We start from the raw sequence: 12,701 nt of genomic DNA, 5'->3' as shown, positions 1-12,701 counted from the left end.
TGACCCCTAGAAGTGTAGTCTTGGCCGTTCTTGGCCGCAGCGTTGCACTTTCCGCGTTGGGATTACGTACCTTTCTCCGAGCTGCGACCTTCAATGCTGCGACACATGGAGTGGCTGGGCATGGTTCGACTGCGCTGGTTGATCGTTCGACCATGCAGGGTTGGACCCCGATGTTGACCGAAGGAAACACGCTCGGTCTGAGGCGGTTTGCCACGGTAATAGTGTCGCGTGCCGCGCTCTGCACGCGTATATCGGTGTGTTTCGAAAGAGCCAAGGCTGGAATGCAGTCTTGCAGATGACAAAGCGTGGACAGGGCGTGGTACTGACACGTCTGACCCAATACTCCATGCTGCTCGAAAGGTGCAGTTCTTCGGTGGTATCAGCACGGGGCGATCATAGAGCAAACACATGCACACCAAGGAACATGACGTAAGTTACTGGCACCGCACTTCGTTACGACTTTCGCCATCGTGGCTGGGGCTTCTGAGGCTTCTGGCTCGTTCTCGCTTTCAAGAACAATCAGCACAGAATTGGAGTCTGCTGCGACTGCTATCTCGATACCAGTCGAGATGCTGAGAATAGTCTTGAGTAGTCAACCAAGGCAGAGCGCATATCTGCCAAAACACCGCTTCAACGGATGGCACAGCAGCTATACATAAGCGACCCTTTACAGAACATGCGCTGTACAGACCTTAGCTTAGGCTGTACCCGTGGTAAATGTAACAATTGCAACAACTGCAGATGCTAACCTCTGACTCGCCGCTCTATTCCTGTCCGCAGGCTCTCTTTGACCACCACCGTTTCTGATTGCTCGATACCTTCATCGAAGGAATCCTATGCGAGTCGTTCTTTACAGCTCCAGATCCAGACCAACCGTCACCCAGCTCCAAAGAACCTAGTCTTATTCGCAGGGTTATCCTCCCACTCATCATCGTGCGCAATGATAACCTCCACACCCTCCTGCTCCAGCATTCTCGTCCGCCGGATCGTCTCCCCCGCTTCCTCACGGTCAGCATGGATGCAGCACACGTGCCCTTTGGCGTCGGTCCACTCCCCAATCTCCTTTACGCCAGTCAGCAGTCGCCGGTCATGACACGAATCGCCACCCAGATAGACTCGACGGCCGTCTGCGGTTCGGGAAAGTATGTTGATGTGCCCCGGGAGATGACCCGGAGCGTTGAAGATGAGGAGCGAGCCATCGTTGAACAGATCGAGAATCTGTGGGAGTATTCCGTGGGCAAGCCTTGGGCCGCCGAAGCTCAGCGTGCCTTGCGCCACGGCGGAATCCTGCTTCTCTGCGTGCGCCCGGGGGTTGGAAAGCTCGATGCTGCGTCCTGGGGGTAGTAGATCGGGTTCGAAGAAAGAGGGGCTTCCGCGAAACTTGGGGGAAGTGCCAGCTAAGAGTGAGAGTGCTCCATGACCGACGACGAAAGTAGAGGTGGGAAATTTGCGGGGCTCGCCTACATGATCCCAGTGAACCTGCATGGTCTCAATCACTATTCAAGAAGAAGACAACGTAAACTGACGTGCGAGTAGATTACGTAGTCGATATCCCCTGGAGTCAGTCCGCCTCTAACGAGATTCTTCGTCACATCTGGATCGGTACATATGGGTCTTCTGTTCTCAATGTGCTTCTGGATAAGCAGTGGAGATCGTGCAAGATCTCCCCTCAAGCCGAGATCGAACATAATCCGAGTCAACCTGCCTGTGCTGCTGTCTGTATGCTGTATAAGGAAAGCCAGAGACGGGACCGTTCTACATGCTTCTAACGATGAAAAAAGCTTGATGAACTGGTGTTCGGGTAGATTGAAGTGACCGCATGACAGAGCATGCACGGATACTGTAGCCGATGCCACTGGAGATGTATTCTGGGTCATGATTAATGACTTTGTAACAATGTGAGCAGTCGAAGGTAAACAGGAATTATGCTAACACACTCAGCAAGAAGAGGTGATAGAGGCAAGACTTATCTATTCAAATGTCTGCGGTCAAATATCATGGATACAGGCACGCTGGCCAAGCTGTATTGCCGAAGTTGGAATACCTTACCCCGCTCACTAGCCTGCTGTGAGTGCTTCCGTAAGAGGTGGCGTATGGTAAGTTCGTCATCGTGCTGAATCTGCTCCTGGCTGTTTGTTGCACATCTACACAAGCAGAGCAAGCAGAATCACAAACCCCATCACAGGGTTGCATTCACCAAACACCGTGACAGACTCCGTAAAGTTCAGAACTCTCGGATTTATCGGGCTTGGAGCTATGGGTAAGCCCATGCTCGAGCATCTAGCGAACAAGCTGCCCAAAGAGTCCCGTATATGGGTTTTTGATGTTGTCGAGCAAGTCGTGGACGAGGTTTGCGCAGCGTATCCGGACCGAGTGTTCAAAGGGAAGAGCGCCAAAGACGTGGCGCAACACGTGGTATGTCGTGCGCCAGTCGATGAATACGCTCCAGATTGCTGACAGATTAGGACACCATTCTGACCATGGTCCCGGAAGGCTCGCACGTCCGCATCGTATATCTTGACCGGAAGAACGGCATCTGCAGCTCCGACATCTCAAACAAACTGCTTGTCGACTGTTCGACGATTGACACAGCAACGAACCTGGAAGTAAAAGAGCACATTGCCCAGAACTTCCCTTCAGCTTCATTCTACGACTCACCAGTCAGCGGAGGTGTGGTGGGAGCCATCAAAGGCACCATCGCGATATTCCTGGGCTGTGCAGAGATCGACCCAAACTATGGCAGCTTGACGCAGTTGATGCAGCTCATGGGCAGGCAAGTGATACCCTGCGGTGGCCCATCCCTCGGACTCGCTGCGAAGCTATCGAACAACTACCTATCGGGGATCATTGCAATTGCATGCTCCGAGGCCTTCGATATGGGCATGCGATCGGGACTGGATCCACGGACGCTGGCGAAAGTGTATGCTGCTGGCACGGCACAAAACACCATCTGCGACAAGTTCTGTCCTGTGCCACACGTATACCCGGACGCCCCGTCTTCAGGGGGGTGGAAGCAAGGGTTCAAAGTTCAGCTGATGCGGAAGGACTTTGGTCTAGCAGTCGAGATGGCCAGACGTGTTGGATCGAAGAACGTCTTGGGGGAAGTTGGCTTGGAAACATACGATGGCGCTGCGAATGACCCGCGGTGTAGAGACCTCGATTCTCGCGTCGTGCATCGTTACCTGAGCGGTCAAGAGGACTGGCAGTCCAAACAAGACAGCTCTTGAAACCGCACGCGGTGATGCGGAGATGTCAATTTCCAGATAGTTGAAGAGGGAGGTAGTGTATAACCATGACGTAGAGGTGTAGTTGGGATGGCGGGGCATCTGGGGTACGCCGAGGTCGGCTGCGGGGTGCTCTCCGGATCTTATTCTTGGGCCGTACCATAAGAGCGGCGTGAGCATTCGTGTCTTTGGCAAGAATCAATTAATCCTGAACCGCAATTTTCATCTACCAACGAGTATCCTTGCTCTTTCCATCTCACGACTGAACAGACGCCATCATGCCCTCAAACGACCCAAAATACAATGACATGCACCAGCAGCTCTTCGAGGAGGGACTGAAGATGCGAAGAAGCGTCGTCGGCGACGAGTACGTCAAGACAGCACTGGAGAACGGATCCTCGGAGTTCTCGCGAGCCGGGCAGGAGCTCGTCACGGAGTGGTGCTGGGGCTACGCATGGACGCGGCCGGGGCTCGACAAGAAGCAGCGCAGCTTGATCAACATCGGGATGCTCATGGCGCTCAACCGTGCCCCTGAGCTGGCGGTGCATATCCGCGGCGCGAGGAACAACGGGCTGTCCGAGCTGGAGATCCGCGAGGCCATCATCCATGCTACGACGTACTGCGGTGTTCCGGCTGGCGTGGATGCGATGAAGACCGCCGAGAAGGTGCTCAACGACATGGCGGAGAAGGGCGAGATGCCACGGGAGTTGGGTTCACTGAGCGAGAGGGCGAAAAACAACGGTTGAGCAACGCGGTGTGTCGAGTCAAACCGAGCATCAACATCCGTATATACCATCGAACACCACTTTCTCATACCCAAGTGCTACATGGCCTCACGAAACCCTCTTCGCCGCCGAAACACCCGCAACCAAGCCGACTGGGCATCTTGAAAGCAGCAAGGAAAGTACGCTTCCCACCGTCCACCCTCACTCCGCTCAACATACACTGCCTACCCTACAAGCAACCTCACAGCTCTGCGTTCACCTCGGGATGAACCCCCCCAAGCCAAAAGCGCAGCAACCCAGTACCCTACCCACCCTCCATTCTCTCAACGCAACAAACGCAGTACTGCACAACAAAGAAAACAAACATTACCAGAAAGTGAAACACTTGATTTTTTCATCAGGGAGGAGAAGAAGAAGAAGAAGAAGAAGAAGAAGAAGAAGAAGGGATGTTAAAAGTTCAACACGCCATTAAATTGTGTGGTGTTGTGTAGTGTTTGGAAAACCGTGATTTTATTTATTCTTGGTCTTGGTCTCTTCTTTATGCTAGGCTAAGCTCTACTATGCAGTGCCATGCTTTGCTTCACTAAGAAAGCATCTCCGTGTGTTGAATATCGCTACAGTATCATATCGCAGACCCTTTCCGTCTTGGTCTGGTCATGTCTTATCCCATCTTATGCCATGCCATGCCAGGCCAGGCCATGTCCCGAAACGCCAAGTGCTGAAGAACGTCGAGTTGTTGAAAACATCCGCTTCTGTCTAATCCTTTAAATCTGCTGCGTCGCGACGGCGCGCTGTCTAGAACATGCCGTCAATCTCGCCCGTCTCGGTGTCGACGTCGATGTTCAGGTACCCCGGCGCGGTGGGCAGGCCGGGGATGGTCTGGATGTCGGCGGCGAGCGCGTACAGGTATCCAGCGCCGGCGGCCATGCGCACGTCGCGGATGGGGACGGTGAAGCCCTCTGGTGCGCCCTTGAGCGCCGGGTCGTGGGACAGCGAGTACTGCGTCTTGGCGACGCAGATGGGAAGGTTGCCCAGACCCTGCTTGGTGTACGTGTCGACCTTCTTCTGCGCGAGCTCGGAGAACTCGACGGCTGAGGCGCCGTACATCTTCTTGGCGATCGCCTCCATGCGCTCCTGGACCGTGTTGTCGAGGTCGTAGAGGAGCTTGAACTCCTTGGGCTGCGCAGAGGCCTTGATGATGCCCTCGGCGAGGTCCTTGGCGCCCTTTCCGCCCTCGGCGAAGTGGTTCGCGGGGATGGCGTCTTCAGCGCCCGCAGCGATGGCTTCCTCGCGGATGACGTCGATTTCGGCCTGGGTGTCGGTGGCGAACTTGTTGATGGCGACGACGACGGGCACGCCGTACGAGCGGGCGTTCTCAATGTGCTTTTTCAAGTTGACGCAGCCCTTGCGCAGCATGTCGATGTTCTCGGTGCGGTAGCACTCCTGGAGCTGCGCGCCGGGCTTGATGTCGGGACCACCGCCGTGGACCTTGAGCGCACGGACGGTCGCGACGATGACGACGGTGTCGGGGACGAGGCCAGAGGAGCGGCACTTGATGTTGAAGAAGCGCTCGCCGCCCATGGTGAAGTCGAAACCGGCTTCGGTCACGACGAATCCAGTCTTCTCGTCGTGGTTCTCGCCAGCCTCGGTGCCGGCAAGCTTCAGGGCGAGCTTGTCGGCGAGGACAGACGACGCACCGATGGAGATGTTGGCAAACGGACCGGCGTGGACGAAGACGGGGGTTCCCTCGAGGGTCTGCATCATGTTGGGCTTGATGGCGTCACGGAGGAGCGCAGTGAGGGCACCACCCGCGCCAATGTCGTCGCAAGTCACGGGGTCGCCAGCGCGGGAGCTGGCCACGACCATGCGGCCGAGACGCTCGCGCATGTCTGCGAGGTCGTTGCTGAGCGCGAGGATGGCCATGCACTCGCTGGCGACGGAGATGTCGAAGCCGGTCTCGCGGGTCTGGCCCTTCTCGGTGCCGGCCTGGCCGATGGTGATGGCTCGCAGATGCCTGTCGTTGACGTCGAGGACACGGCGCCAGGTGATGGTGTCCGGGTCGATGTCCAGGCGGGCGAACCTGGTGATCTCCTCGTCGGTCAGGTCATCCGGGTTGGTCTTGTCGATGCCGAGCTTCTTCAGGCGGCGGAACATGATGGGCGCAAACTCGCGTCCGCCCTTCTTCACGGGCACCAGTCGCTTGTACAGGGCGGCGTCCTTTTGCGTGTTCTCGTGGAAGATGCGGGTCTCGATGGCAGCGGCGAGCAGGTTGTTGGCGGCCGTGATGGCGTGGATGTCGCCCGTCAGGTGGAGGTTGAACTCGTCCATGGGGATGACCTGGCTGTAGCCACCACCGGCGGCGCCGCCCTTGATGCCGAACGTGGGGCCCATGCTGGGCTGGCGGACGTTGGCGAAGCAGATCCTGCCGAGGTGTGCGCCCAGCGCCTGGGCGACACCGATGGTGGTTGTGGACTTGCCCTCTCCCAGGGGCGTGGGGGTGATGCCGGCGATGAGGACGTAGCGGCCGTTCTTGCGGTGCTCGAGACGCTTCAGCAGCGACAGGTCGACCTTTGCCTTTGTGGCGCCGTAGGGCTCCAGCTCGTGGGGCAGGATGCCGACCTCCCTGGCGACGGCGGAGATGTGCTTGGGGTGCTGCTTGCGCGAGATGGCAATGTCCGAGGGGATGGGGTCCTCGGGCTTGATGGGCAGGGGCGTGATCTTGCGCTTCGTCTGGCGGTCCAAGGTGGCGTCGGCCGAGTCGACGAGGTTCTGCAGCAGCATGGCGATGGTCATGGGCCCCACGCCGCCGGGGACGGGGGTGATGTGCGAGGCGACGTCGGCGGCGGAGTCGTAGTCGACGTCGCCGACGAGGCGCTGGCCGCTCTTCTTGCTGGCGTCGGCGATGAAGTTGGTGCCGACGTCGATGACGACGGCGCCGGGCTTGAGCCAGTCGCCCTTGACCAACTGCGGCTTGCCAATGGCGGCGACGACGATGTCGGCCTGGCGCACGAGGTCGGGCAGGTTGGCCGTCTTGGAGTGGCACACGGTCACCGTCGCGTCGGCGTTCTTCAGCAGGTAGCTGACGGGGCTGCCCACGATGTCGCTGCGGCCCAGCACGACGGCGTTCTTGCCGGCAATCGGCACGCCGGCCTCGCGCAGCAGCACCATGACGCCCTTGGGGGTGCAGGGCGTGAACAGCGGCTTGCCCCCGCGCTTGGCCAGCTCGCCGATGCTCGCGACGCCGAAGCCATCGACGTCCTTTTCGTCGGCGACGGCGCTGGTGACGTCGTACTCGGACACGTGCTTGGGCAGCGGCAGCTGGACGAGGATGCCGTGCACCGCCGGGTCGTTGTTGAAGGCGTAGACGCGGTGCAGCAGGTCGGCCTCGCTCGTGTCCTCGGGCAGCTGCACCAGCTCGCAGTCGATGTTGGCCTCCTCGGCGGCCCTGAGCTTCATGCGCACATACGTGGACGAGTCGGAGCGATCGCCGACTGCCCGCACGTCAGCACTCTCTCCTCTGTGATGAAGCCAGGCACGACCACCTACCCTGCACAATCTTCAGACTCGGCCGGTATCGCGGGTTGACGGCCTGCTTCTCCTTGATGTACCCCCCGAGGCGCTCGCGGATGCTCTTGGCAATCGCCGTGCCGTCAATCTTCGTGGCCGTCATGATGCACCGCGTACTCGAGAAGTGTCGGACTGCGCGCGCAATCAACGGGCTGTGGACGAGGGGGCGGGCTGGGGCGGCGTGCGAAGTCTGCGATGGCGGGGTACTTGTATGCGCACACGGTAATCCGCGGGCCCGGCCTCTCCAAGCAGCGCGTCCTGCGCCGCACATCGGATTCATCGTCAGACTCGTCCTGCTGCTTTGGGCCAAGTCGGCGTATCTTATCCCAGACGGGCGGGGGGCACAGAGATGGCGACGGATTCCCTGGAGATACTGCGCTCTCATTACCTCAAACAAATGACTTGGAAAATCTCTTTGTCTATTACGTACTAACCGGGAAGGGAGACCCTGATATCGTTCCAGAACATGACCGCGCCGTGCTCTCTTACTCCCCCGGCTCACACATGTCCATCAGCACCCCATACAGGACAAAAACCTCCTGCGCGCACGCCTTCAGCTGCTCCTTGCGCCCAGCAACGCAGAACCTAGCAAACTTATCCGGGTGCCACACGTTCCTCTCCTCCTTGAGCCACGCGCACGAGTAGCGCCCAGAGCCCTGCAGCAGCGTCTGTAAATCATGCACACAGATGCCCAGCTGCGTGCTGCTCTTCAACGGCGCACATGCAGCGTTGGAGCAAGCGTTCGTGTACTGGTGTAGTCGTGGGAAGGCGTGTAGCTGGCCGGGTACGAGGAGTCTCCGCATCTCCTCTTGGAACTCGAGGTAGGTGGTTTGTGGATCACTGTGCACTTTGCTGCCGCACAAGTCCAGCCAGGATCCGTGTACCCAGCCCTTCACCCCCCGTCGTCCTTCTGCAATGAACCAGTTTCGCCCCTTGTCGTCCCATACCTTGATCCTTTGGCCCTTGTTCAGCTCCAACTCCCGTGACTCCCCACGGTGCGGGCGCCCGTCTCGCTTGCTGGTCGCCCATCGAAAGTGCGCCGGCTCGTCTGGTGTTATATCTACGCGCTGAAGGCGAGTGTCTTGCGTGGGTGGCGTGGCTGTTACGTAGATAGGCTCGCCATAGAAGTGAACAACGAAAGGCGCTTCCTGTGCGTCGTGCTGCTTCTTGATGAAAGCAAATGTCTCTCCAACAGGGGCATGCGGGTCCACGGCGACAAGCTGGGTTATGTTAGCATGGGCTTGTCAGCTGTGTCTATGCGCTCACCACCAGCTCAGACAGCTCCTTGCGGCTTGGTCTACCGCGCCATAGCCTGCTCCACGCTTGCTGCGTACTGTCAGACTCGAACTTCCAACCACGCCCCTCTTGGCTCTCGACGTAGTAGGAGCCGTCGCCGTGCCATGTAGCTTGCTTCACTTCACTCTGGAGTAGCCCTCTGGTGATGGTGTCGGACCTCATGTGCGTCCAGCTCATCTGGCACAGCTCTGCTTCGAGTGCTGCTGGAATGCCATGGCATGCCCACGATGTCTTGGACCAGGCGATGAAAGAGTTGTTGTCGCCAAGCTGCACGCGTAGAGTCGTAAGTAAAGGCGGTGTGGGCTTGATTTCTTCAATGAATGGATCGAGTGCTGGAGGAACAGCAGCGCCAACTCGAAAGGTACATGTGCCGTCGACCATTTCATAAGCGAAGAACCAGGAGTTGGTATGGGATCCGTACGATGCCCATGCCACTCGTTTGATCCGCTTGGTCGTTAGGTCAGCCAGAACTTCCACTGGGAGCTGGGTGCTGCACAGTTGTCAGTGTCTGATGCTTCACCAGTTGGAATGTCTCACGCAGAGTAGCCATTGGGCGTAGCGAAGAACTGTCTGCCATCCGGACCAAATGCTGTGATGTACTCGTCAGTCTTGAGTTTGTCGAGACGGCCGAGGGCTGTGGCGATCGTGACTGCCTCCGACGGATCAAGGTTGGCCATGATGTCGCGCTGCGCTATGTGCTGCTACTGCTAGAAATTGCGATGCTGAGGCTTTGTGAGTCGCTGCAGCCAGTCCAGTTAGCTGTCCCTGGCTGGGAGTGGAGTGCTGGGAGGGCAAAAGCGTTTGCGCCAAGCCAGCGTCATGATGAGCGTCTTCGACTGCGATTCACCTCGAGCAGGAGACAAGACTGGCATCTTTACCAACGCAGATGAATAGCTCAGGACATGCATGCTATCATTGATGAGTTCAAGACGAACACTGAGAAAGCAATGTAGGAACGTGACTTCAGAACAAGTCTAGAGCAAAGGCAGCAAACACCGGTGAATGCGTGCAAATGAGAAACAGAGAGTGGCAATGGATCGACGAGCGAGGTGTGGCTGTACAGGGCGCCTGAATATTATCATGGTTGAGATGCGAGAGGAGAGGTCTTTGCTGGTATGACTGGAGGTTGTAGTGAGTCAGAGATGGTCACTGATGCTCCTGGAAAGTCGCGCAGGTGGTCTGGCCCTCAGCGTGACTGTCGGTGCCCTGTTGCAAGGACCGACGCAGGCCTGTGACGCTTGACGAGTCACTTGTGCTCTGCGGATTGCAGAGGAGCGTCGAGTGTTTCTCATCATTGTGAGGACTGTGGATGTCTCTGCTCCTCCAGACTGCTTGGAGGTGAGCTTGGAGGTGAGCTTGGAAGAAGCATCATATTTCGCAGAAAAGGCCTGGCTCCGTCGATGCTGGAAGAAGCATCATTCTTCGCAGACAAGGCCTGGCTCTGTTAATGCTAGAAGAAGCATCATCTTTCGCAGAAAGGCCTGGCTCTGTTGATGCTGGAAGAAGCATCATTCTTTGCAGACAAGGCCTGGCTCCGTTAATGCTGGAAGAAGCATCATTCTTTGCAGACAAGGCCTGGCTCTGTTAATGCTAGAAGAAGCATCGTTCTTCGCAGACAAGGCCTGGCTCCGTCGATGCTGGAAGAAACCCTCTCACTCCATTTCCTTACAACCACGGCTGAAAACACGCCCTGACGTGCAGAGGTGAAGTGTGGTGGTGGGCAAAGGCAAATGCGGGGCACAAGCGGTTAGCGTCTTGTGAAATTAGCACATCGCAACAATTGAGCAGGGCGCCTGTCCAGAGTCACCGCAACCGCACCCGCAACTGCAACTACAACGGCCACCCACCCACGCCCCGACCCTCGAACCGCCGCCGCCCGCTCCTACACGCCCCGCAGACATGAGGCCGATTTTGCTCTCGGGCCACGAGCGTGCGCTCACCCAGGTCAAATACAACCCGGACGGCGACATAATTTTCTCCGTGTCCAAGGACCATGTTGTGTGCGCATGGTGTCAGTAGCCCAAGAAGCCGCCGGTGCCGGCCCAGCGCGAGCAGCCCGCTGACAGGACGCAGATTCGCACAACGGCGAGCGGTTGGGCACCTACCACGGCCACGTCGGAGCCCTGTGGACCGTCGACGTCCACCCCTCGTCCGAGCTGCTCGCGACCGGCGGCGCCGACAACACGATGCGCCTGTGGGAGGTCAAGACAGGCCGCCTGCTGAAGACATGGGAGTTCGCCACCTCGATCAAGCGCGTCGAGTTCTCGCCCGACGGCCGCCAGCTGCTCGGCGTGACGGAGAAGCGCTCCGGGCACCTGTCCACCATTGTCGTCTACGAGATCGACCCCGACGTCGACGCCACCCAGACGGACGAGCAGCTGCTGCGCATCGTCTGCGACGAGAGCAAGGCCACCGTCGCCGGCTTCTCCTACCTCGCCAAGTACATCATCTCCGGCCACGAGGACGGCTCCGTCACACAGTGGGACGGCAAGACGGGCGAGCTGCTCAGCAGCAACTACGAAGTCCACGAGCCGGACATGCAGAGTGCGTGCTCCTGCTGCTTCCACGTGTTCCATCATGCTGACGTGCGCAGTCACCGACCTCCAGTGGTCAGCAGACCGCACATACTTCATCACCGCCTCCAAGGACAAGACCGCAAAGGTACGACGCCCGCCTTCTCTCTCCTCCAAAACTAAAACCATACCCAAACCCAAAACTAACCAACCCAGCTCGTCGACGTCGAGACACTCGATGTCCTCAAGACCTACGTCGCCGACACGCCCCTCAACAGCGCCGCCATCACCCCCGTAAAAGACTACGTTATCCTCGGCGGAGGTCAGGCCGCCATGGACGTCACAACCACCTCGGCCCGCCAGGGTAAATTCGAAGCCCGCTTCTACCACAAGATCTTCTCCGAGGAGATTGGCCGTGTCCGTGGCCACTTCGGTCCCCTCAACTACGTCGCCGTGCACCCGCAGGGCACCTCGTACTGCTCCGGCGGCGAGGACGGCTACGTGCGCGTACACCACTTCGACAAGCCCTACTTTGACTTCAAGTACGAGGTCGAGAGGGAAGCGGAGCAGGCGAACCTGTAGTGTACCAGCGGGCGAAGGATGTTATGAGGGATGTCTGGATGGTGCATGCATGCAACGGCGTTCCGGTTCGGTTGGGTGGAAGGTTCTCAAAAGTTCTTGAGAGCGACCTGCAGATAGACCTCCATGTGAGAGCAATGTACCCGAAATGAAACACCAGTATCAAGCATGAAGAGCGCGGAGATGATGAACGTGCTTGTTGTCAGACTAGCCTTTGCAGCAGTTCTGATATGCCGTGAAGCAGGGAGAAGCATGTACCCTCCACCCATGCTAGACCCCATGCTAGACCCCATGCTAGACAACCTCTCGTGTTGCAGAGAAAGCGGACTTGAAGCTAACAGTTTATAGTAAACCAGGAGGTATCGAATGCTATACCCTCAATCATCTGCAGCATAAACATATGTTACCAGACTTCAGCAGCTTCTCTCAATCGCAAGGAGCAGTAACAATCACACCAAAGGCCTCCAGAAGCACTGATCGAGGGACCATGGCCAACACATTCAAGCCAGCTTGTTCCCGCAACGCGAGACCCAACACCACGCACGCCACGCCACGCCCCAGACCAGAAGCATGATTGGACCGAGTCGCTAGCGTACCCATGCCAACCCAGCGACCCCAACCCTCGCACCCTTATCCCACGACCGACATCACAACGTGCACGTGATGCTCTCCTCCCCCGATCTCTCAACGCACAGGCTGTTCAGGCCTAGACCCGCTGTCTTCTCGTCTGCCATGCTCCCCCCCCCCCGCGTTCACACACTGCTCGTGCTGACGACGGACTCCCAGCTTGGTGTTGC

At 58.0% G+C, this 12,701-nt stretch overlaps 6 protein-coding genes across 6 annotated transcripts, besides 6 other annotated features; 3 read left to right on the top strand and 3 right to left on the bottom strand.

The window, feature by feature from the left end:
• Positions 1-876: 876 nt before the first annotated feature.
• EKO05_0010479 (uncharacterized protein) lies at positions 877-1,485 on the bottom strand (the record flags this gene model as incomplete). The annotated part of the gene is made up of 1 exon (XM_038947070.1): positions 877-1,485. One exon carries the CDS (start codon positions 1,483-1,485, stop codon positions 877-879), a length of 609 nt encoding a protein of 202 aa, XP_038794197.1.
• Positions 1,486-2,256: 771 nt separating this feature from the next.
• Positions 2,257-3,227, top strand: EKO05_0010478 (3-hydroxyisobutyrate dehydrogenase; the record flags this gene model as incomplete). The annotated part of the gene is made up of 2 exons (XM_038943143.2): positions 2,257-2,415; positions 2,466-3,227. 2 exons carry the CDS (start codon positions 2,257-2,259, stop codon positions 3,225-3,227), a joined length of 921 nt encoding a protein of 306 aa, XP_038794198.2.
• Positions 3,228-3,502: 275 nt separating this feature from the next.
• On the top strand, positions 3,503-3,970 carry EKO05_0010477 (4-carboxymuconolactone decarboxylase; the record flags this gene model as incomplete). Its single annotated transcript, XM_038947071.1, has 1 exon — positions 3,503-3,970. The coding sequence occupies one exon, from the start codon at positions 3,503-3,505 to the stop codon at positions 3,968-3,970; it is 468 nt and encodes a 155-aa protein (XP_038794199.1).
• Positions 3,971-4,355: 385 nt separating this feature from the next.
• Positions 4,356-4,393: a tandem repeat.
• A 95-nt stretch (positions 4,394-4,488) lies between these two features.
• Positions 4,489-4,529: a tandem repeat.
• Positions 4,530-4,622: 93 nt separating this feature from the next.
• Positions 4,623-4,650: a tandem repeat.
• A 94-nt stretch (positions 4,651-4,744) lies between these two features.
• On the bottom strand, positions 4,745-7,619 carry EKO05_0010476 (tetrahydrofolate synthase; the record flags this gene model as incomplete). The annotated part of the gene is made up of 2 exons (XM_038943116.1): positions 4,745-7,440; positions 7,496-7,619. 2 exons carry the CDS (start codon positions 7,617-7,619, stop codon positions 4,745-4,747), a joined length of 2,820 nt encoding a protein of 939 aa, XP_038794200.1.
• Positions 6,781-6,819: a tandem repeat.
• A 382-nt stretch (positions 7,620-8,001) lies between the features above and the next one.
• EKO05_0010475 (uncharacterized protein) lies at positions 8,002-9,489 on the bottom strand (the record flags this gene model as incomplete). The annotated part of the gene is made up of 3 exons (XM_038943191.1): positions 8,002-8,736; positions 8,783-9,302; positions 9,350-9,489. The coding sequence occupies 3 exons, from the start codon at positions 9,487-9,489 to the stop codon at positions 8,002-8,004; spliced, it is 1,395 nt and encodes a 464-aa protein (XP_038794201.1).
• Positions 9,490-10,617: 1,128 nt separating this feature from the next.
• Positions 10,618-10,655: a tandem repeat.
• A 56-nt stretch (positions 10,656-10,711) lies between these two features.
• EKO05_0010474 (translation initiation factor eIF3 subunit) lies at positions 10,712-11,907 on the top strand (the record flags this gene model as incomplete). Its single annotated transcript, XM_038943076.1, has 4 exons — positions 10,712-10,823; positions 10,886-11,356; positions 11,406-11,473; positions 11,542-11,907. The coding sequence occupies 4 exons, from the start codon at positions 10,712-10,714 to the stop codon at positions 11,905-11,907; spliced, it is 1,017 nt and encodes a 338-aa protein (XP_038794202.1).
• Positions 11,499-11,532: a tandem repeat.
• Positions 11,908-12,701: the final 794 nt, after the last annotated feature.

The sequence above is a fragment of the Ascochyta rabiei genome, chromosome 19, assembly GCF_004011695.2.
Source record: "Ascochyta rabiei chromosome 19, complete sequence".
NCBI lineage: Eukaryota > Fungi > Ascomycota > Dothideomycetes > Pleosporales > Didymellaceae > Ascochyta > Ascochyta rabiei.
This window is presented reverse-complemented; position numbering and strand designations above follow the sequence as displayed.